The sequence below is a fragment of the Tachysurus fulvidraco genome, chromosome 5, assembly GCF_022655615.1.
Source record: "Tachysurus fulvidraco isolate hzauxx_2018 chromosome 5, HZAU_PFXX_2.0, whole genome shotgun sequence".
In the NCBI taxonomy this organism is placed as follows: Eukaryota; Metazoa; Chordata; class Actinopteri; order Siluriformes; family Bagridae; genus Tachysurus; species Tachysurus fulvidraco.
The window spans coordinates 25950618-25976146 of record NC_062522.1 but is presented as its reverse complement, the minus strand read 5'-3'; the positions used below and the strand labels follow the sequence as shown (position 1 = coordinate 25976146).

At 39.4% G+C, this 25529-nt stretch overlaps 1 protein-coding gene across 8 annotated transcripts in view; it reads right to left on the bottom strand.

Moving 5' to 3' along the window:
• LOC113634420 (serine/threonine kinase 11 interacting protein) overlaps positions 1-25529 on the bottom strand; it is a 71860-nt gene that overhangs the window by 5836 nt on the left and 40495 nt on the right. For all 8 annotated transcript variants that reach the window (XM_027133362.2, XM_027133364.2, XM_027133363.2 and 5 more), the window contains 4 exons: positions 20537-20634; positions 20014-20192; positions 6010-6082; positions 5559-5644 (listed from right to left, as the gene is read on the bottom strand). In XM_027133362.2, coding sequence (XP_026989163.2) covers positions 5559-5644; positions 6010-6082; positions 20014-20192; positions 20537-20634 — 436 coding nt within the window. The remainder of the gene's footprint in view (positions 1-5558; positions 5645-6009; positions 6083-20013; positions 20193-20536; positions 20635-25529) is intronic.

Genomic DNA, 25529 nt, shown 5'->3' with positions numbered 1-25529 from the left:
TTTACATCTACAGAGAACAGAGAAGAGAAGCCATGCCTGTGCTCTGCAGACACTGCATGTGTGAAAGCTTAGAGGAATTCTAAGAATTCCCCATTCAAGTCTATGGGAGTTTCTGGAATATTCAATCATCGACTACGGGAAAAGCAAAAGTTCTGTCGGTACCCCAAAATAAAACTTTGTCAGGAGTAAGGTCCTAAAGAACCTCTCCGAGTTCGATGTAAATCTCTTGAAAACGTGCCGAGTTATAATCCTCCAAAGTTCATAAGGGAAGTCAATGGGGGAAAAAAGGCCACTTTGAGATTCCGTACCGGGAATGCCGAAATTCCGATCGCTTAGAAAATTCCAGTAGGAAAACAGGATGTTGGCTTCTACAAAGCCAGCATAACTAGATTTGTAAAGCTCATCGTGACAAACTTTGATGTTGGCTTTGAAGGTGCAAGTATTCGCAAAGGCCGGTGCTTTTTGGAGGCGAGTGGACAGAAAGATTGTGAAAGCTACTGGACCGCTAGGGTGCCAATACTTTTGGAGGCAGCGGACATGAACATCATTATTGTACTGCATAGACTACAGAACAGAAGCCGTGCCTGAGCTCTGCTCATGCTGCGTGTGTGAGAGCTTAGAAGAATTTTCGGAATTCCCCCACCAGGGTCTATGACATATCCAAATTTGGTGCATGTGGCTCAAAAGCCCTAGGTCACATTTTTTTTTAGAAAAAAGCCGGGTAAGAAAAAAAAATAAAAATAAATAAATGGGAATAATAATAATAACTAGAACGGTACATTTCCTGAAGAAAATGTGAATGGTGCTTGCACGTGGCAACTTCCCCTCATCGTGCTGAGTGTGTTGATATATGACATGTCCATGTTGTGCTAAATTTTTGATTTCGCTTGAATTTTAGGAATTTCCCATTCATTTCTATGGGACTTTTTTGGCCGCTTTTTCGTTGGTCAGATCGCATATAAAAGTCAAAGCACACCTCTCCTCAATGAGCCGGTCGATTTGACACCTCATGGGTCTAGGACAAAAGCTGCGGGACAAGTTACGCGCCGAAAAAGTGTCCAGAAGAAGAAGAAGAAGAAGAAGTATGCAAGAGAATAAGAATGTGCTTTAGCAAGCACATTAATAATAATAATAATAATAACAATATTATTATTGTTATTATTATTATTATTATTATTATTATTGTTGTATTAATTAATGTATTATTATTAATAATAATAATAATAACAATATTATTATTATTGTTATTATTATTATTAATAATAATAATACATTTGGAAGAGAATAAGAATGTGCTTTGCAAGCACATTAATAATAATTATGCAAAAGAATAAGAATGTCCTTTGCAAGCACATTAATAATAATAATAATAATAATAATAATAATAATAATAATAATAATAATAATAATAAGTATGCAAGAGAATAAGAATGTGCTTTGCAAGCACATTAATAATAATAATAATAATAATAATAATAATAATAATAATAAGTATGCAGAATAACAATAATGATAATTTGCAAGCACCATTAATAATAATAAGTATGCAGAAAAACAATAATGATGCTTTGCAAGCACCATTAATAATAATAATAATAATAATAATAATAATAATTATTATTATTATTATTATTATTATTATGCAGAATAACAATAACGATGCTTTGCAATCACCATTAATTAGAGGAATTTTAGGAATTTCCCATTCAAGTCTATGGGACTATTTTGGCTGCTTTTTCGTCCGCTGTCCGAACATCGTTGGTTGGATCGCTTATAAAAGATCGCACACCTCTCGTCAATGAGCCGGTCGATTTGACACCTCATTCATGAGTCTAGGACAAAAGCTGCGGGACAAGTTACACGCCAAAGTTTTGTCCGTTAGAACAATATCTCAGTATGCAAGATAACAATAATGTCGCTTTGCATGCACCATTGATAATAATAACTAGAACGGTACATTTCCTGAAGAAAATGTGAATGGTGCTTGCACGTGGCAAGTTCACCTCATCGTGCTGAGTGTTTTGATGTATATATATATATATATATATATATATATATATATATATATATATATATATATATGTATATATATATATATATATATATATATATATATATATATATATATATATATATATATATATATATATATATATATATATATATATATATATATAAAGTATATGACATAACTTTTTGATTTCTCATACTTTGGGGGCGGGGCTACATGTGACGTCATGTCACGTGACCAAAACACACGTGAGGCAGTTCCCCTCATTGGGCTGAGTGTTTTGATATACGACATGTCCGTGTTGTGCTAACTTTTTGATTTCGCTTACTTTGGGGGCGGGGCTACACGTGACGTCACGTGACCAAAACATGCGTGAGGCAGTTCCCCTCATCGTGTTTTGATATATGACACGTCCATGTTGTGCAAAATTTATGATTTCGTTTATATGGGGGGCGGGGTTACATGTGACGTCACGCGACGTCACCAAAACATACGTGAGGCTCTTCCTCTCATTGGGCTGAGTGTTTTGATGTACGACATGTCCATGTTGTGCAAAATTTATGATTTCACTTATTTTGGGGGTGGGGCTACACGTGAATACCCGGTGGGGTGCCAATACTTTTGGACAAAAGTGTCCAGGATAAGGAGAGACATGATGCATCTACTCAGGATGAAGGGTTTTCCTCAGCCTTCTTAGAAAGTAGAGATGCTGCTGGACTTTGTTAGTGATGGAGCTGGTGTTCAGTGAGTAGGTGACATTCGCTGCCAGATGAAAACCAAGGAATTTGGTGCTCATGAAAGTCTCCAACAAGGGTCCATTGATGTTCAGCGGTGGTTCAGAGTGGTTGCTCTATGCTCTTCTGAAGTCGACAACCATCTCTTTAGTTGTCAACATTCAGAGACAGGTTCTTGGCTCTACACCAGGCTGTTAGTGGTTTCACCTCCTCTCTGTGTATGCTGACTCATATTCTTGCCAAAGAATATGGTCATGTCATGTCATATGGTCATGTCATTGGCAAATTTGGTCATGTCATTGGCAAATTTGATGATGTGGTTCAAGCTGCACATTGCTACTCAGTTGTGAGTCAGCGGAGTGAACAGCAATGGGCTGAGCACAGAGCCCTGAGGGGCTCCAGTACTCAGTGTGGTTGTGCGGGAGATGCTGTTCCCGATCCGGACTGACTTAGGTCTCCCAGTCAGGAAGTCCAGGTTCCATGTGCAGAGGGAATTGTTCTGCCCCAGAAGGCTTAGCTTCTCAATCAGGTGCTGACTTAGGACATGCAGTACGTGAGACTGGGAAACCATGTGTCTGACGCTGTGTTCATTCTCCTCTACTCTTCTCCCTGTACACCAACAGCTGCACCTCCAGTCACCAGCCCGTTAAACTATTGAAGCCTACAGGCAACACCACCCTCATTGGGCTCATATCTGCTAGGGATGAGTCTGCCTACAGAAGGGACATTGATTAGGTGATCAATGTCCCTTCTGTAGGCAGACTCATCCCCATCGGATAAGGAGCAGATGCACTAAGAACAGCCTAGAGTTTAATGCTGTGAGAACAGTGGAGATGGTTGTTGACTTTAGGAAGAACCCTGCAGCACCTACACATATAATACTACATGACTCCCCAGTCAATACTGTGGACTCCTTCCACTTTCTGGGAGCAATCATCACCCAGGACCTAAAGTAGGTGCTGCCTTTAATTAAAGAAAGCACACAAGCGGATATACTTTCTGTGGCAGCTAAAGAAGTTTGGCCTACCAAATGCACTTCTAATCCTCCATTATCAAGTCTAAACTCACCTTAAGTTAAGATTGTGGCTGATCCCCTCACCTGGGACGCAACCTTATTGAGGCACTCCCCTACTGCAGAAGACTGTGGTCCATCAAGACAAAAACCTCACACCATAGTTTCTTTCCATCTGAAACTGTCTTAATCAACAATATGCAGGACCCACCATGGTCATTACCTGCCTACATGGACATTAACGCACAAATGCACCAACCCCCGTTGCTGTGTTCATATGCATCACATTAACGCACATGCCTCAGACAGCCATACTGCACCTGCACCTTTCCTTACTTATATAATTCAAACTTTGAGCTTTGCACTGGTCCACTAATGTCCAATTAATGTATAGTTAATATCTCTTCTTGCTTAAAATTCTTAGATTTCTAAAATTCTTTGTTTATTTTATGCACCATGGCAAATTCCTTGCACATGTTAAAACCCACAGTACTTGGCAATAAAGCTGATTCTGACTCTGATTTCTTTGGATGCATTTATCTGGAAATTTGCAAATAGAATTTTTCTGTAGACTTTTTTATTTAAAACTGATTCAGCTGCAAACATCTGAAATTAAATAAGCAAAAAATCTGGTGAGCTCTGTCCAGAAGCAGCCAGGACACTATCTAAACTGTGCTTGACCAGTGAACTCAATATTCCCTGTCATGAGTAGATTCATCTTTTTTCAACACTTTCTATCACTTAAAATTTCATATTGTTTACAGAATTTTTGTGGAATTTGTTTTTACAAATTTGGTCTTCCAAAAAGTCTTTTTTTTTATCAGTAGAATGTGATAACCTCACCAATGCCCTGTGGGAACTATTGGTGATGTCAGGGACTGTAGTTTTTGTGTTTTTCTTCACAGCTCTCACAATGTAAATTCGCTGGACAACCTGTTCAATGTCTGTCTGTTAGTACAACAGACAGTTTCTTTTTTCTAGAACATTTCAGTTTTAAGTTTTCAAGTTGTATTGGGTATCAAAATTGTGGCACTTATCTAAAGAAACTTTCATAGTGTGTTTTTTGAAGTCATTATCAATGAAAAAACATTGATTAGAATTTAGATCAGAACAATATATCCATTTGCCGTTTTTCAGCTTCAAAATTTCCTGCTATAGATAGCGATCTTGAGTTCATGTTTTATCCTTTTAAATAACAATACCTAAAGTACACATTCATACCTATAGCCTGTGTAAAGAATCAATCTAACAAGGCATTCATGGGCAATAAGAAACAACAGTCAGTGTCATGTTCCAATGTTTCTGAATACTTGAAAATGGGTGGGCTAAACTAAACTATAATATAGGCAAAAACTTAAATTCTGATCTATTACGTCTCATAAATGTCTTTATATTAAGTATTTTCAGAGTACAGGAAAAAAACAGTCTAAAGAATTGGCTTTGCTATTACAGTTTCAGTTACACTTTCAGAAAGTAGTGTAGGTAATTCTTAGGTAAAACATAATTACATTGAATATCTGCCTGCTCTTAACAGCAAAAGACCCACTCACTTATCTCATAACTTTGGGGAAAAAGTAGTTTCCTTCCTAAAGTATTACATCCAGAGAGAGAGAGAGAGTTCTCTCAGGAAGATGCAAATTTTCCTTGGAATCCCACTAATCAATTGATCTCTGGGCATGTAATATTGTATTGGTTTTCAGAGTAGCTCATACATTAAACAAAATATTTATTTTACTTTTTTAGAATAAAGAATTAAACAATTTTCTAAATAACTGCATTTTTCTAAAAAAAAAAAAATCACCTAGGAGGAGAAAGGCCAGGATGTAAAAGAATGGAGGATGACTCTCCAATCCTGTGCCAGTCTTGCTGCCTTCATAAACCAGGGGCCTGTTAGACACAAAGAAATTGATTAGAAAAACATATTCTGTAAACGTGAAGTATTTTTAGAGAAGCATGACAAGTCACCTAAATATATACAAATGGGGAATACACTTTTGTGACTGCATTACACAAAATCATTAAGATACAAAGGATCGCTAGTGTAACACAGGTTACACTAAACATAGTAAACTATGACCTTAGTATAAATAATTAGTGCTGTTCTACACAGGACAGATAACTGACTAGAGATGAATAAATAAATGATCAAATCTACTGCCACAATATACCTGATTTGAATTTTTAAATGCTAAACATCTTAAAGATTTTTGATTAGAGAAATAAAAAAAGTGGCCAAATTTCTTTTTACATACCACAGATGATGCTTGGGATTCAGTTGTGTGGTTGAAATGGTCTTAAGCTTGCTGTGATGTTCTCTTGCTATTGCTTTTATAGGATAAAGAGTATCATTGATGATAATAATATTGATAAGAATAATAATAATGATACTTTATTTATAAAGCACTTTAAAAACAGCCACAGCTGACACAAATTGCTGCACACCATAAAATACAAATAATGAATAAATAAAACAATAGCAGTAATAATTCATGATTATACAAATGCCAGGGAATAAAAATATGCTTTCAGTCAGTTTTTAAACATGGAGAAACAGTGGCTGCCTGTCTCATGCGCAGGGACTAGCCTAGGGGCAGCAACAGAGAAGGCACCTTCCCCTCTGAGCTTCCTCTTTAATCTTTGGGTGTCAAGAAGCATTTGATTAGCTGATCTGAATGAAAGGGCAGGAGTGTGGGGTGAAGCAGTTCAGTAAGGTATGATGAGGTGAGGCCATTTAAAGATTTAAAAACAAATAAAAGATCTTTCAATTGAACCGTAAAAATACACAGACAGCCACTGGAGTGAGGCCAAAATCGATGTAATATGGTCATATTTTCTTGCACCAGTCAAAAGACGTGCAGCAGCATTTTGGACCATCTGAAGACGAGACAAAGAAGACTAGCTAAGACCAATATAAAGTGGATTACAGCAATACAGCCGAGATGTAATAAAAGCATTGATTACAGTCACAAATCGTTGCCTGGACACCAGAGATTTTAATTTTGCCAAGCGCTTTAGGTGAAAGAAACTGGACTTCACCACTGCACTAATTCGGCTATCCAATTTAAGATCTACATCCATTTTAAAGCCAAGATTAATTATCACAAGTCTAACATGCAATGCCAAGGGACCCAGGTCAATGGGGGCATCTTGCAGGAGCCACTTGGGCCAAACAACATCGCCTCTGTCTTATCATTAAAATTAAGGGAGATTTAAGGACATCCAAGCTTTAATATAATTAAGACATGAAAGATGATGTGTACTGGAGAAACCCTCATTTGCTTCACAGGTATAGATCTGGTTGTCATCTGCATAACAATGGAAGGAAATCCCATGGTGTCTAAAGATGGATCCCAGCGAAAGCAGATAAAGTGAAAAGAGTAATGACCTCAGAACTGAGCCCTGTGGAACCCCATAGGAGAAAGGATCAGTGGAAGATTTTATACCAGCAAGACAAACAGAAAAAGTTCTATTTGTTAAGTAGGACCAAAACCACTTTAAAGCAGTCTGAACATACAGTATTTACACTTGTCGGCACTGTTTCTGTCTATTGTCTCTTGTGTAATGTTCTTTGTGTATTGTCTTGTAATTTTTTGTTTGCACTGTCTTTTGTCCTACACTGTCTTGTCTATCTTGTCCTGCACTGTTTGAACCAGGTTGCACAGATGCACTTTATGTGACTAGGACTACTTACTAAGTCCTTAGCTCTGTCTTTGTTTTGTGTGGCACCATAGTCCTGGAGAAATGTTTTCTCATTTCACTGTGTACTACAACAGCATATTTATGGTTGAAATGACAATAAAAGCTTCTTGACTTGACTTGAGCAGTGCCATGAATACCCGCAAGTTGATCTAGGTGAGATATTAGAATGTGATTGTCAACTGTGTCAAAGGCAGCAGTTAGGTCCAGCAGGACAAGGATCACAAAGTGACCAGCATCAGACGCAATGCGGATGTCATTAAAAACCCTTAAAAAGCTGACACTGTGCTATGCAATGTTTTAAAGCCAGACTGGAAATCCTCCAGGATGTGTTCATTCAAAAAAGATTTTAATTGTATATATACAATTTTTTTAAGTCCTTAGAAAGAACAGGCAGTCTGAATATAGGCCTAAAGTTAGCTAGTACAGTGTAGCGTCTTGTACCAGTCATTTTAGATTCCATGTCCCAGGCACCCTAAATTTCAACATCTACTCCTCAATTAACCGATGAGCAACCCAGTTTTACACCCACACCTGGCTCCAGAATGTCTGGAGTCTCCACAAAGACCAGATAACCCCATGCGGCTCAATGGGGCCTGCAAACAGAACTCTCTCTCTCACACACACACACACACACACACAAAACACAATGAGACATTCCGTTTACTAATAAAACCCAAGATAAGGTACTCTAAGGTTCTCATTCTTATAACCCTTTTTGTAATGTGTTTCTTCTTTTAAGGCTTGCCTGACTTAAAATTATTTGCTCCTTAATTTCCTGACAAGGGTGTATTTTATTCATGTGTCAGAAAACAACTTTGTATTTTAAAATCCGTTATACTCTATCATCATATCGTACTGATCATGGCATGTTAATGTATACCTGTTCTAATGCCGTATGCCCCTTTAAGGTCTGATGTCAGAATGTATACGAAGCTATCGTTTTCTTTTTACTTCCCTAATGAAAGTGCATCTTGTTTATGTTTCATTTTTGTTTCTTTGCCTTTATCTTTGCCTTGATTAATGATCTATGTATGTAATGTACTGCTGCCTTCATACCGTCATTACCCTTCATGTTTAGTATCCAAATGACCACAAAATTATTGGTTACTCATTTTTCAAGCACTGGTGTATTTTATTTGAGCACGAAAGGCGCCATACCATCTTAATACACCCTGGATCAAACTTTAAAGTCATCTAAAAGTTTGATAGCTAAACCACGCCCAAAGACACCTGAAACAAAGGGAGTTTTTCCCTTCAAAATCCTGACCGAAGTATTGGTCATCTTCCCAAAGATGGGTGGAGTTCGCGACCTTTAAATTGTCACAAACACCACTAATCCGTGGTCAGACTTCAGGAACAGCTTCAAGACGACTCCATCTTCCTTCAAAGAAGTTCCAACAAGCTTCACTTCCAAGAACGACAACTGCTCTGATCTTCAGGAGAACTTGGAAGGACGTCTGACCCCACCCTAACTGACTTTTCAGAGATTTCTCTGTTGCATCCGGACTCTTGTGCAGTAAGCCAATGCAAGTAACCGTTTCCTTTACCAACCAATCTAGATGCGTAATTTTAAGTAGGAATCTTTCATTGAATCTTAAGGTGAATTTAAGTTTCTGTGACGATTTCCCATTTAGGGTGTGATTAATTTTGAAGTCTAAGCTTGCCATTCCTTTCCTTCCTTTCTCTAGTTTCTTCTTTCCAGTCTCTTCCTCCCTTTCCCCAATTTTAATTTCTTTTGTTTTATTTTATTTTCATTTTCCCTATTTCTTTTGTTTGTTTGTGTAGTTAGTTTTATGTTGTGTTTGTCTCATTCATTAAATGTCATAATTTTGAGCCACAGGTGATTTGTCTCTGAGTATCGCTCACAAATTAAGGTACCTGCAATATCTGGTCTGAACTACATGCTCTATTAAGTTAATTTAATTTAAATTACGGTATACAGTAAAAGGAAAGCGAATCTTTCTTGGCCGGGAAGATACCGCCTTCATAGAATTAATAAAGGTTACACGGCCTGTTCGGCGGACGAACAGACCAAATAAGCGTAACGTTAATTCCAGTACCGTTAATTTCAACTTAAGTTAAAATATTTGGAAGTCACTATAACACGTTATAGTCGCTTATAAATATTTACCTTGCTTCGCGAGCCAAAATCGCTACAACAGAGTTATCAAGACCAGGTTTCTTGATATGTAGTTGTATTAATGCATGTTTAAGATCAGTAGGAACCACACCAGAAGACAAACTGTTATTTACAATATTGAAAACCAAACGCCCTATACAAGGGAAAACCTCCGTGGGGGGAACCTGAGTGGTTAATATGGCACACGAAATCCTCTAAATCTGACATAATATCCGGGTTGTAAGCAGTCATAAACAACACAGCAAGGAATAGAAAACAGAGGGGTCAGTAACAGTAGGAGAGATAGTCCTGATAGTGGCCACTTTATCCACAAAAACAACAAGCAGACTGTAGGGCATTAGTGCCAATGATCGGGATGAGCTCACTGAGACTGTAACTTCATACTGTACATCAGTTTCTGTGAGGTCATATGCATCCCTCCCAGAAGTCATCTAACATTCAACAATGAAAAGCCATGGTTTACAGCAAAACTCAGACACCTTCATCAGCCCAAAGAGGATGCCTACAGAAATGGAGACAGTTTCTTGTACAATCAGGCCAGGAACACTCTAAATAAAGAGACAAGTATGGCTAAGAAGAGCTACAGATGCAGAACCTCAGAAATGCTGTTTGACTACTGCATGATCACTGCATGATTCTGGCAGACATCCACCAGGAAAGCTGCAATGGTCATGTTCCCCCGATCTGAGTAGCTGCATTATTCACGCCCCCTACGCGTGTCTGTTGCATTTAACGCATTGATCCACCAGGTGGCACAGTGATCAGTGTAACAGCTGCTGGAATTAACCAATGAAACGTCTCTGAATTAAATGTAAACAAATTGCAGCAGAGAGAGAGACAGGCCGATCAGACACCGCCTCACATTGTCATGGATATAAATACCTATAAACATTCATATTTTTATGATATTTAAAATCCTTGCAAGGTCTCTATTGCACTACCTTGATTTTTCACTTTACACTTTTCATGCTACTGGGAGAAGGATGTGGGATCAGTGAATACTTTGGGCCAATCAGTACATCTACAGTACCGGCGCGGAGACACCGTCAGGGTAATGGTGCCGCCTCCTCTGTCTACGGGAGGATAAAGCCGGAAACTATCGATAAATATAAGCATGGTGCCAGTGTCTAGCACATATGTATGATCACAGTACAACCACGTTATGTTTTTTCCACTGTTTAAGCACTAATACGTGAGGGTTTTTTTCAGAACGGATTTATTTCCTTTCATTTCTTATGGAACGGCCTCGATTTCCCGCAGCGCTTTTCAGTTCAGGCGGCCCGCCAAAGCGGGGAAGCCCTACCGCCTTAACTAGGTCGTCAAAAAAAAATTTATATTCCGCTGCACAAAAGGCCATCAAGTGCATCTTGGAGAATAGTGCAGACGCGCTTCACACCGCGAGCGAGCACATGCACCACACGGCCGAAATGAGAGAAAGACGTGGTCCATCACTGTCTAAAGGATAACTAGCCAGTTGATAAAGCGCGTGTCCGCAAAATTTTGAATGTTGTTTAGCACTTTCTTATTTAATACTATATGTTACTTAAATTTTATATTTAGTGTTAAATAAATAATTGTTAAATGTAGAACAGAGTCTGTGGTCTATCTCACAAAGTAGGGCCGCCCCGCCCCTCGAAATTAATGTTTGCTTTCTGTTTCATAAACATTTCATGTTGTCTTTTTTCTGGGGGTGGGTTATTTTAATTACATGAAATAAATACATAATTATGTAAAATAAAAAGTTGTTTTCAATACAATTTTAGAACAAAGACCTTGTTTACTGTCACAGAGTAAACACTGAAATTTTATATTGGTATAAAAGAACTGTAAATGAAAAATTAAGGTTTTTTTTTACATTTCTATTGTTAGAATTAAGTCAGCTACCATTTACTTGATGACTGCATTTTCAATACTTATTTAATTTCACTATTTTTATACTCTAATGATTAATAGTGCTTGCAAAGCATCATTATTGTTATTCTGCATACTTGTTATTATTATTAGGGGTCAAGCCCCGAAGGGGCGTAGACACCTATTGTTATTCTTATTATTAGGGGTCAAGCCCCGAAGGGGCGTAGACACCTATTGTTATTGTCGGTTATCTTATTATTATTATTATAATTATAATTATTATTATTATTAGAGGTCAAGCCCCGAAGGGGCGTAGACACCTATTGTTATTGTCGGTTTTCTTATTAGGGGTCAAGCCCCGAAGGGGCGTAAACACATATTGTTATTGTCGATTTTCTTCTTATTATTATTATTTGGGGTCAAGCCCCGAAGGGGCATAGACACCTATTGTTATTGTCGGTTTTATTATTATTAATATTATTATTATTATTATTATTAGGGGTCAAGCCCCGAAGGGGCGTAGACACCTATTGTTATTGTCGGTTTTCTTATTATTATTATTATTAGGGGTCAAGCCCCGAAGGGGCGTAAACACCTATTGTTATTGTCGGTTTTCTTATTATTATTATTATTGTTAGGGGTCAAGCCCCGAAGGGGCGTAGACACCTATTGTTATTGTCGGTTTTCTTATTATTATTAGGGGTCAAGCCCCGAAGGGGCGTAGACACCTATTGTTATTGTCGGTTTTCTTATTATTATTAGGGGTCAAGCCCCGAAGGGGCGTAGACACCTATTGTTATTGTCGGTTTTCTTATTAGGGGTCAAGCCCCGAAGGGGCGTAGACACCTATTGTTATTGTCGGTTTTCTTAATATTATTATTAGGGGTCAAGCCCCGAAGGGGCGTAGACACCTATTGTTATTGTCGGTTTTCTTATTATTATTAGGGGTCAAGCCCCGAAGGGGCGTAGACACCTATTGTTATTGTCGGTTTTCTTCTTCTTCTTCTTCTTCTTCTTCTTATTATTATTATTCCTCTTCTTCCATTGAAGTCAATGGCAGCCCATAGAACCGTATGTAGGAAAGTTATGTAATTTGGCACACATGTAGAGGCCAGTCTTTGAAGTTACTATAGCAACTTTGGTGTGTCTAGCTCAAACCCTTTAGACACAAAACTTGGTATACGTCATTATAGTTATGACCTGAGGGTGTATGAAACGTTTCGTGACAGCGCCACCTAGTGGCCACGAGATTTTAAAAACAGCTATTTTTGCTTATAACTACTGCAAACGTGAGTCTAAAATCATGAAGGGAGTGTTGTTAGACTCCTTGAGGCATGCCGACTCAAACGATACCAAACCATTTTGTGTGGTGGTGAGCACGCCAAAACAGACGTGAGGCTGTATCTTCGCAAAACTTATGCGTGTTGACATGAAACTTGGTGTATGTCATTATAGTCATGACCTGATGGTGCATGCAACGTTTCATGACAGCGCCACCTAGTGGCGACGAGATTTTAAAAACAATGCCATATCGCTACGAAACTTGGTATGGTTCAGCAGCGACATGTTCTGAGTGCATGTGATCGGCTTGACCCCGGAATGGCTGCTTGCAGCTATATTTATTAGGGGTCAAGCCCCGAAGGGGCGTAGACACCTATTGTTATTGTCGGTTTTCTTCTTCTTATTATTATTATTATTAGGGGTCAAGCCTCGAAGGGGCGTAGACACCTATTGTTATTGTCGGTTTTCTTCTTATTATTATTATTCTTCCTCTTCTTCCATTGAAGTCAATGGCAGCCCATAGAACCGTATGTAGGAAAGTTATGTAATTTGGCACACATGTAGAGGCCAGTCTTTGAAGTTACTATAGCAACTTTGGTGTGTCTAGCTCAAACCCTTTAGCACCACCAACAGTCCAAAATCCAATTATGTTCATGTTCATAATTGCTAACTCGTAAGGCCTGGAGACACAGTTCTTGCACATTTTGGATTGTTTGCTCATGCCGATTCGAATACACCATATGACATCATTTCTGTCATGAATACCTTTCCGCCATTTTGAATTTTCCGTAAAACCTACTTTTTCGAACTCCTCCTAGGCCGTTTGTCCAATTTGCATGTCCTTTGGTATCTAGCATCTAGAGACACCGGAGACAAAAAGTTATCAAAAGCTTTTTGATAGACTAATGCCTTCTCGTATACCGTGGCAACATACATGGTGGCGAGCACGCCAAAACAGACGTGAGGCCGTATCTTCGCAAAACTTATGCGTGTTGACACAAAACTTGGTATATGTCATTATAGTCATGACCTGAGAGTGCATTTCATGACAGAGACACCTAGTGGTCACGAGATTTTAAAAACAGCTATTTTCGCTTATAACTACGGCAAACTTTCGTCTAAAATCATGAAGGTGTTGTTAGACTTCTTGAGGCATGCTGAGTCAAATGATTCCAAACCTTCGCAACATACATGGCGGCGAGCACGCCAAAACAGACGTGAGGCTGTATTTTCGCAAAACTTATGCGTGTCGATACGAAACTTGGTATATGTCATTATAGTCATGACTGGAGGGTGCATGCAATGTTTCGTGACAGCGCCACCTAGTGGCTATGAGATTTTAAAAACATTGCCATATCGCTACGAAACTTGGTATAGTTCATCAGCCACGTGTTCTGAGCACATGTGATCGGCTTGACCCCGGAATGGCTGCTTGCAGCTATATTTATTATTATTACTATTATTGTTATTCTTCATACTTATTAATGTGCTTGCTAAAGCACATTCTTATTCTCTTGCATACTTATTATTATTCTTCCGGACACTTTTTCGACATGTCCCACAGCTTTTGTCCTAGACCCATGAATTGAATGTCAAATCAACCGGCACATTGAGGAGAGGTGTGCTATGACTTTTATAAGTGATCCGACCAACGATGTTCGCACAGCAGATGAAAAAGCGGCCAAAAAAGTCCCACAGAAATGAATGGGAAAATCCTAAAATTCCTTTAAGCCCTCACACACACAGCGTGCGCGTAGCTCAGGCACGGCTTCTCTCTCCGTGTTCTCCTAGTCAATGTAGATGTAAAGGAGATTCTCAATACATGTAACTATCAACTCCACACTATCAATCCAATGATTCCAAAAGTACTGGCCCCCTGGTGATGGCACTCGACACCACGTGATGTCACGTATAGCCCCCGCTCCAAAAAAATTAGTACAACATGGACATGTCATATCAAAACACTCAGCACGATGAGGGGAACTTGCCACATGCAAGCACATTCACATTTTCTTTAAGAAATGTACCCTTCTAGTTAATGGTGCTTGCAAAGGATCATTATTGTTATTCAGCATGCTTATTTTTATTATTAATGGTGCTTGTAAAGCATCAATATTATTGTTATTCTGCATACTAATTATTATTATTATTATTATTATTATTATTATTATTATTATTATTATTAATGGTGCTTGCAAAGCATCATTATTGTTATTCTGCATACTTATTAATGGTGCTTGCAAAGCATCATTGTTATTTTGCATACTTATTATTATTATTACTATTATTAATTGTGCTTGATAAAGCAACATTCTTATTCTCTTGCATACTTATTATTAATGGTGCTTGCAAAGCATCATTATTGTTATTCTGCATACTTATTATTATTATTAATGTGCTTGCTAAAACACATTCTTATTCTCTTGCATACTTATTATTATTAATGTGCTTGCAAAGCACATTATTACTATTTTGCATACTTATTATTATTATTATTATTATTATTATTATTAATGTGCTTGCAAAACACACTTATTCTCGTGCATACTTATTATTATTATTATTATTATTATTTAATATTTATTGCATACTTATTATGGGGGGCAGTCGTGGCCTAATGGTTAGAGAGTCTGACTCCTAACCCGAAGGTTGTGGGTTCGAGTCTCAGGCTGGCCACGATTGAGGTGCCCTTGAGCAAGGCACCGAATCCCCCCCAACTGCTCCCCGGGCGCCGAGGCATAAATGGCTGCCCACTGCTCCGGGTGTGTGTTCACGGTGTGTGTGTGTTCACTGCTGTGTGTGTGCACTTCGGATGGGTTAAATGCAGAGAACAAATTCTGAGTATGGGTCACCGTACTTAGCCGTATGTCACTTCACTTATTATTATTATTATTATTATTATTATTATTATTATTATTATTATTCCGGACACTTTTTTGGCACGTAACTTGTCCCGCAGCTTTTGTCCTAGACCCATGAATGAGGTGTCAAATCGACCGGCTCATTGAGGACAGGTGTGCTATGACTTTTATGAAGTGATCGGAATTCTGGAATTCCCAGTACAGAAGCTCAAATGGATTTTTTTTTTGTCCCATAGACTTGAATGGGGAATTCTTAAAACTCTTTTATTCTCTCTGTAGATGTAAAGCACACTCTCAATACATGTAACTATCAACTCCACACTATCAATCCAATGATTCCACAAGTATTGGCCCCCAGTCAATACACTTTTGTCCAAAAGTATTGGCACCCCACCGGGTATTCCCGTGACGTCATGTGTAGCCCCGCACCAAAAAAAAACTGTTCTATGTAGTATAATAATAAGCAGAATTCCATAATGACTGCAGTTGACATGAAATGTCAAAACGCTTAGTAGTCACTTTTGTCCAAAAGTATTGGCACCCCACCAGGTATTCACGTGTCGTCACGCATAGCCCCGCCCCCAAAATACTGTTCTATGCAGTATAATAAGTAGAATTCCATAATGACAGCAGTTTTGACATGAAATGTCAAAACACTTAGTAGTCACTTTTGTCCAAAAGTTTTGGCACCCCACCGGGGCTACACGTGACGTCAAAACACTCAGCCTGATGAGGGGAACTCCCTCACGCGTGTTTTGGTCACGTGACGTCACGTGTAGCCCCGCCCCTAAAGTAAGTGGAATCAAAAAGTTAGCACAACATGGACATGTCATATATCAAAACACTCAGCCCAATGAGGGGAAATGCCTGGCTTGTCTATTGTATCAATACCAGGCCATTAACATGTAGATGTAACGATCGTAACATCTACAATGTAGTGATGGGAACTATTCACTATTCACTGAGACACATCTTTCTACAATACATGTAGAAAGTCACAGTGCTGGGAAACGAGTCTGTCAAATTGACCCGGTGACTTAAAATCAAGACAAACGAAAGCAAAAGGTGCTATCCTGTCCTGGATCCCTCACTGTACAGCAGCTGGGTCCTTGGTACATTTTCCATCCTTTGTACATGTGGTATCACATGTGTCTTCCCCAGCTCCTTAAAGAAGATCTGCCTCTTGTACCACTTTGACACGTTGCACTTACAGTAGGAAACATCTCCGTCCAAAAAAACTCAGTTTCTGGTTCTCGCATGTGCTGCTTTCAGCATTTTTATGCAAAGTGCTCATGAGAGTAAAGTTTTCCCCTTGTTGGGGCAGTAAGACATTATTGTCATTACTGGCTGTTCTGAACAGTACTGTATGTGAAGACAAACATGGACTTTCTCTTTAGAAGCTCCTGGCCCAGGTTGTAGTTTGTGAACAAATTGTTACAGGTTATGTTGTTCCAATCAAAAATCATAACAAAACTGCATTTTTGCACTTTATAGATGATGTCAAGACAATATAGGAGAGTGTGAGACAAACATATCTTACAGCTGCAAACAAAAAAGTCCTACAGTATATGACATTTAACCCTACAGTACTCTAACCCTATGACTGTAGGGAGGGTTGCAAATATATCATGTTCACCAATTTTATTTTACATGTTAAGTTTTAAGCAGAAAAATTACTTTTAACTATTTGTTTAATTTTTTTAAAAACTTGTAGGTCAATTTGACCTGCAACATACTGTAATAAGAGAGTTAAAGTCTAAACAGGTCCTAGATGCATGTCCTGAAAATATCTTCAAATCACGCTCTTGGCATACAGTATATTTGTCTTAGTTTTCATTTTGGTAAGTAAAAACGCATCAAATTTTTAAGAATGCTTGATGGTAATAAATGATCCAAAATCATTCTTTGGATGGTGAGAACATTGCTGATAACACCCAGCTCTGCTCCCCTAGTAAGCATAACAAAGGGGGTGTTCTCTCCCTCACATCTCACAGATACTGTAGGTCAATCTGCAAACTCTGGTATTCACCTCCTGCAAATCTGAGGATTCCTATTAAAACTGATGTCTCTATAAGTGCAGTGTTGTTACGCTTGGTGATGCATGTTTTAATATATATATAAAACAAAAACTGAATTTAATTTAATTTGCACAAGTTCGAAACCCACAGTGTCACCAAATACAACATCCATCTGTCTGTCTGTCTCTCTCATGTGTGTGATAATGACATTAAAGTTTCAGGTCCTTCCTACTATCTTCCTGCTGGACAGGTACAAGGTGAAAGAGAAAACTGCTTCTTAAAAAAAAAACTGTAAATTCAGAGTCAGAAAGTGTTTTGTGAGCAAAGCCCCATCTTCTGGTTGCGCCCTGGAATTGCATTACAACAACTAAAAATGGGGGTGGCTACATTAGAATATTCACACGTCCTTGATTGCCTGTAGAAAGGGGGCTCTTGACAACCGCCTGATAAACATGTGATGAATGCCTGACCAGCGCCTGTCAGGTGCAGGAAAATAACAAATTCGAGCCGCTACATTTGTATGTTAAAAGGTTGGGGAATCAGTTCACTTCTAATGACAGCTTCAGTCTGGAATGGTCTGAAAGCCATCACCAACTACAAGCCACCCCAGCACTGTGGTGAATCAACAACTTCCTGAAGATCTGATTGAGTTGTATTGTATATTTCGTTCTGACAAGCCCTTCACACAACCTTTAACACTTCCAGTAACCCCCATCTCCTGCTCTCCGGATCAGTGATGATGGTGCACAACAGGCCTTCAGAAAGAAGAAAAGAATAAAGGCACCAGGCCCAGACGGTGGGACACCAGCCTGTCTGAAAAACTGTGATGACCAGCTGGCCCCATTTTCACACATATTCAACAGATCACCGGAGCTATGTGAAGTCCCTGTCTGTTTCAAACACTCAACCATCATCCCCATTCCAAAAATAGCCAAAATAACAGGATTTAACGACTACAGACCTGTGGCGCTGATGTCATGAAGTCATTTGAAAAACTGGTTCTGGCTTATCTAAAAGATTTCACTGGACATTTACTGGACCCCCTCCAGTTTATTATCGAGAAATCAGGTCCATGGATGGTGCAGTAAACGTGGGACTGCATTACATCCTACAACACCTAGATAAATCAGGGACTTTCACACCATCAGTTCGGCCTTTAACACAATCATTCCAACACTCCTCCAGACCAAACTAACCCAGCTCTCTGTTCCAAGCTTTATCTGTCAGTGAATCACCAGCTTTCTGACAGATAAACAGCAGCAAGTAAGACATTCATGTCAAACAGCTGCTCCACCAACGCTGGTGCCTCTCTCCTCAGTGCTCTTCTCCCTTTACACTAGTGTCATCACTACACTACACTTACACTACAGTCATCAACCTCATCAAGGATGGAGACTAGTCTGCCACAGACAGAAGTTTAAAGAGCTGGCTGTCTGGTGTTGTCACAACAACTTGGAGCTAAAAGCACAAAACAGTAAAGAAGATAATGGACTTCAGGAGAAGCCCCCCTGCACTCCCCCCACTCACCATCCAGGGCAGCACTTTGGCTTCAGTGAAGGCATTCAAGGCTCCACCTTCTCCCAGGACCTGAAGTGGGACACTCATATCAACACCACTGTAAAAAATGCCCAACAAAGGATGTCCTTCCTTAGCCAGTTGAGAAAGTTTAACCGGCCACAAGAGCTGCTGAAACAGTTCTACTCAGCTGTCGAGACTGTTCTGTGCACATCAACAACTCTTTATTAACTTAGCTACAAAATCAGACATAAGACTACAGAGAATGGTTGAAAGAATTATGGGTGGTCCCTTGCCCACCTTCCAAAAACTGTATATATCCAGAGTGAGGAAAAGGGCTCAGAAAATCACTCTGGATCGCTCACATTCAAAACATCCGCTTTTTGAACCTTTACCATCTGAGCCTCAAATACCAGCACAACTAGGCACAAGAACAGATTCTTCCCCCAGTCAATCTACCTTACGAACAGTTAAATGTTCCCACATTATGCAATAACATTGTGAACTAATCTTACAATTATTTGTTATCACTTCTATCCTAGTACATTCCTGCATATGGTTTTATTGTATTCTATACCATTCTATCATCTATAGCACAACTGTACATACAATATATTTTTTTAATTTCTTGTCTATTTGTATTTACACGTGTATTTTTTTAAATCTCATCTCAAATTGAAAATATGGACATAAAAAGTTATATATTCAATGATATAAGACAGGTGTGAAAAATTATTTTAAAAAAAATAACAAAACAAAAAGGACAAAAGCATATAAGGATTTAATTCCCTTTTATGTATCAGGATCATATGCATAACATATCATATCAGTTCTCCCATTTGCAAGAATGTGCATGGGGTTGGATATGTATATGAGAAGGAGGGCACTTGCCTGCCAGTTGGTTGTAGAAGTGTTTGCACCGAGCACTGTCACGAACCAAAAGTGTGTATGCAGCACCGCTTACATCAAACTCCATGTGGATGCTTTGTGAACCAAGACCCACCTCCAGGTAGCTGAGATCGCATATTCGATGGCTGTCCCTCTTCTGCAGCCATTCTGAAGGATGACCTCTTCAGATAAAGAGGAAAACAAAGTAAACATAAAACAATACATAATAACAAACTGTATCATTTTAAATGTTAGGCCATGGCTAACTATTTCAGAGGCAAACCAAGAATTCATTACCAAGAACTAAATACCAAAAATGACATTAATAATGCCTTAAAATAGCTATGTTCATTTAGCCTGTACATTTAACAAATCAGCATTCAGTAATTATGGCAAATAATTTTTCATGTGAAGAAAAAATTTTTTACTGAAGCAAAAAGTTTGGCAAATTAGTATTTGAGATTAATGACTGTGTTCTCCATGGAAAATCAAATATAATATTTTCTATGTGACCAAAGTAGCTTACTCTGACTGAGAAATCATTTCAAGGATGTAGATGCTTTGACTGGACACAACCACGAGAGATGGAAATTCTACTGGATCTCCGAATTTCACAACACACATCTGAAATAAAGGGAACCATGGAAACTGTACATCTACATACATGCATACATACATACATACATACATACATACATACATAAAGGGGTTGGACAACAAAAAATAAGCACTGGTGAATATAGTGTGAGGTTTTAACATTCTGTGCTGAAGAATACAGCTGCTTAGCTCACTGCAGAATTAAATGTGCACCTCGACTCTACTGTTCGTCAGGAGCTCCACACTGCAAGTAATCAAGGTCAGGCTGCTATAGCCAAACTAGGCTTACTTGTGCCAATGCCAATCATTGGTTTCAACAATGGAAACCTTGGGCTGTGTACACACGTACTGTTCTCTGCTGAGTCCAGCTCACCTGTTCTGCGGAGTGAAGTATGAGTGTGGGTCAGTAATGGTCTGGGCTGAAATATGCGATTCCCTAGGACCACTACTTGTGCTAGATGGGGACAACACTGTCAAAGACTTCCAAACCATTGCATACAATGGTTCAAACATTGTACTCTGAAGTAGTGTCTTGTATCAGGATGATAATACAATACAAACAGCATGACTGACGACAGTAGTTTGATGAACATGAAAATGAAATTCAATATCTCCCATAGCCCTTATAGTTACCAGATCTGAATATTATTCAGCCACTTTAAGAGGAGAAGGTCAGGGAACGTTATCCACCTCCAAGATCACATAGTGACTTGGCCACTGTTCTGCAAGAAAAATGGCTCAAAATCCCTTTGGCGCTCCCTATTGGGCGGGACTTGTATATGTCAGTAACAAGGCAAATTAATGCTGTATTGCAGCCAAAGGAGGTTTTGCACAGTACTAATGAATTATTGTGGTCTAAACTGGGTGTTTCAGTCTCCTTGAATTACACACTGCAAACAGTATTTACGTAAACTGTGCCAACATATTATTCAGGTGTGAAGTAGTAGAAAGTAAGAATTCTTTCCTAAATATATACTTTTATTGTGTCCATTAATTTTCAAAATCCAAAGTGAGCCAACAAAAAATGTGAAATAAATCTATACTTGGTGTGACTAACGTTTGTCTTCAAACCAATTATTGCACTTGCTAAACATGTGCGTGTTTGTTTTCACGGAGACGTGGCTCAGCGACAGAGTTCCGGACGCCGCCATTCAGTTAGACGGCCTAACTTAATTTAGAGCCGACAGAAATGCAGCTCTGTGCGGTGGTGTGTGTGTTTATATCAACACGGAATGGTGCAGGAACTCTGTGCTTGTTCCTACTTACTGCTCATCATCAGTGGAGTTTGTGACTGTTAGATGCAGACCATTTTATTTACCACGGGAATTTACTACTGTTTACATTGTCGGAGTTTACATTCCTCCTTGCACTAATGCTAAAGAGGTGCTAAGTGAGCTATACGGAGCTATTAGCGACCTACAGAATGTTCACCGCGACGGACTTTTTATCATTGCCGGAGATTTCAACCATGCAAATCTTAAGTCAGCTCCCTAAATTCCATCAACATGTGGACTTTGCTACGAGATGTGAAAACACGCTGGATCTTGTTTACACAAACATTCCCGGCGCGTACCATGCAGAGCCCCACCCCGGCTACTCAGACCACATCACTGTTATGCTAATTCCAGCATACAGACCACTCGTCAGACGCTCAAAACCGGTTCTGAAGCAGGTGAAAATCTGGCCAGCAGGAGCCACCTCTGCTCTTCAGGACTGCTTTGAGTGCACTGACTGGAATATCTTCAGGGAGGCTGCAACCTATGGCGACTCCGTCAACTTGGAGGAGTACACGTCAGCAGTGACCAGTTACATCGGTAAGTGCATTGATGACGTGACCGTCTCCAAGACCATCACTACATGCTCCAACCAGAAGCCGTGGATGACTGCTAATGTGCGTGCTCTGCTGAGGACTAGGGACCTAGCCTTCAGAACAGGGGACAGGGTGACCCTAAGAACAACAAGGGCCAAACTGTCCAAAGCCACTTCCAGGACAGCAGAGACACCCAGTGCATGTGGCAGTGCATACAGGCGATCGCAAACTACAAGACAGCTTCACCTGCTTGTGATAACGATGCCTCCCTCCCAGACGCTTTGAACGAGTCCTACAGTCAGTTCGAGGTACAGAACAACGTAACGCCAAGGAAGACCATCCCTCGTCCCGACGACCAGGTACTCTGTCTATCCACGGCCAACGTGAGGAGATCTCTATGCAGAGTTAACCCACGGAAGGCTGCTGGACCAGACAACATTCCTGGCAGGGTGCTCAGAGAATGTGCAGAACAGCTAGTGGATGTCTTTACGGACATCTTCAACATTTCCCTGAGCAGCGCCGTTGTTCCTACGTGCCTCAAAACTACCACCATCGTTCCTGTCCCAAAGAAGTCTTCAGAGTCCTGCCTCAATGACTATCGTCCTGTTGCACTCACACCCATAGTTATGAAGTGCTTCGAGAAGCTCGTCATGAGGCACATCAAGACCTAGCTACCACCCTCACTGGACCCCCTACAGTTCGCATATCGTCCAAACCGCTCCACAGACGATGCCATTACCACAGCCCTCCACTTAGCCCTCACCCATCTGGACAATAAAGACACTTATGTACGAATGCTGTTCATAGACTTTAGTTCAGCATTCAATACAATCATCCCTCAGCACCTGATTGGGAAGCTGAGCCTGCTGGGACTAAACACCTCCCTCTGCAACTGGATCCTGGACTTCCTGACTGGGAGACCTCAGTCAGTCCGGATCGGGAACTGCATCTCCAGCAACAATATAGCATGTTTTGCATGTTATATAGCAACAATATAGCATGTTATTAAGCGTTTAGTTATTAGTTTAATTGAGGAAGGGGTCAAATTAGCTAATATTTTCCTCAGTTTAACAATACAGTTTAATGTACACTAGGGCTCCGCTGGTTTGGCGTTTTAAATTCCGATGTTTTTAGCTATAAATCAACAGTACTTAAGTAAAGTTGGCCGCATATTCACAGATTGGAGTTTCCCAAGTCAATAACTCCTGAGCTAAACGCTGTTACTACACAAATAACACCTCTTTTCTATCGTAGTAATGTAGAGAGGCAGCTACAACCCAATTTTCCTCAAAATCAGCTTTCCTCCAAGGTGGAAAAAATACATGTCTCTATGTGCGAACCAAGGGACCATCTGCAAAGTGCAAAACCCGAAAAGCGAATACTAAAAACAGTGAACTTGGGAGAAATGTCTTTTTGTATCATTTTTATGTTTTATTATATGAAAATATTTCCCCCAAAAGTAAAACATATTTCCCCTAAGTAAGTGTTGTAGTATAACTATCAGTGATGTGCGAGCTGAATTTGGTGACAGTACAGTGTATTACGGTGGTTATTGACTGTTTTTTTAGTATTCGCTTTTCGGGATTTGCACTTTGCAGAAGGTCCCTTGGAATCTCTCTCATGCACTGAAAGTCATGCATGTCTTTTTTTTAAAGCAGAATACATCCAGTGTAAATTTTAACCAGTTGGTGAAAAGAATTCTAAAAACAAAACCTAAATAATTTGTCATAAGAAATTATGGTATTATTATGGCCAACATATTGAAAAATACAATTTGCAAATTGAAAAATACAATTCCTTTCGAAAATATACTGGAAATTTTTTTTGTGGTCAATCAGAGGTGGTTAATTATTGCAATTAAAATATTAAAGGAGGAAATTTATATTAAATTATTTTTCCCCCATTATCCTCCAGCTCTAACTTCCATATTGTATTGCTGCTAGCATTATTTAAATTCATCTTTATTGCAGAGACCGAGAGGGGGGTAGGAGGGAGCAAGTAAAGAAACACGAGGCCCAACAAAACACTGCCGACCCTCATTAGGCACATCAAAACTCAATTTCTCAATTTAAGTTCTCTGTACACGTTAATCTGATTTTTTTGTATTTTTTTTCTGTGATTTTTATTACTCTAAGATGAATACATTCTTAAATGTATTATATTTACTCTTAAAGCTATAATTATTTAAACACTTGTTTTGAAGTAAATTGTTTTTAGTACATTTGTTGTTGAGTGTTTCATTTACCTTTAAGTTAATAAGAATTTTACATACTGTCAGCTGCAAGTGTGTGGCACATATGGGCCAATAGATTTTAACAGAACTCAACCATACTAAAAATGCATATAAGGCTCATATTTGGGCCACATTAAATTGTATTATTTGGCTCATGTTTGGTGGAGTTATGGCACTCCATTGGTTCAGTTCTTTCAAAGAAGAGGTGTGCCATATTTGGGCCACATAAAATGACATTTGGCTCATGCTTGATGGACTTGTGGCACTGCTTTGGTTCAGTTTTGGCAAAGAAGATGTGTGCCATATTTGGGCCACATAAATTACATTTGGCTCATGCTTGGTAAACTTATGGCACTGCTTTGGTTCAGTTTTGGCAAAGGAGATGTGGGCCATATCTGGGCCGACAAACACAAACTAATCTGGGCCACAGCTCAGCTGTTTATCTGGCCCAAATCTGGGCCAAAGGAAATTTGCTGACTGGGAGATGGCACAACATTAATTATAATTAGTACGGTACATTTCCGGAAGAAAATGTGAATGGTGCTTGAACGTGGCAAGTTCACATCATCGTGCTGAGTGTTTTGAAATACGACATGTCCATGTTGTGCGAACTTTTTGATTTCGCTTACTTTGGGGGCAAGCCTACACGTGACGTCACCAAAACATGCGTGAGGCAGTTCCCCTCATTGGGCTGAGTGTTTTGATACATGACATGTCGTGCTAACTTTTTTTATCTCGCTTACTTTGGGGGCGGGGCAACACGTGACATCATGTGACGTGACTAAAACACACGTGAGGCTGTTCCCCTCATTGGGCTGAGTGTTTTGATATATGACACGTCCATGTTGTGCAAAATTTATGATTTCGCTTATTTTGGGG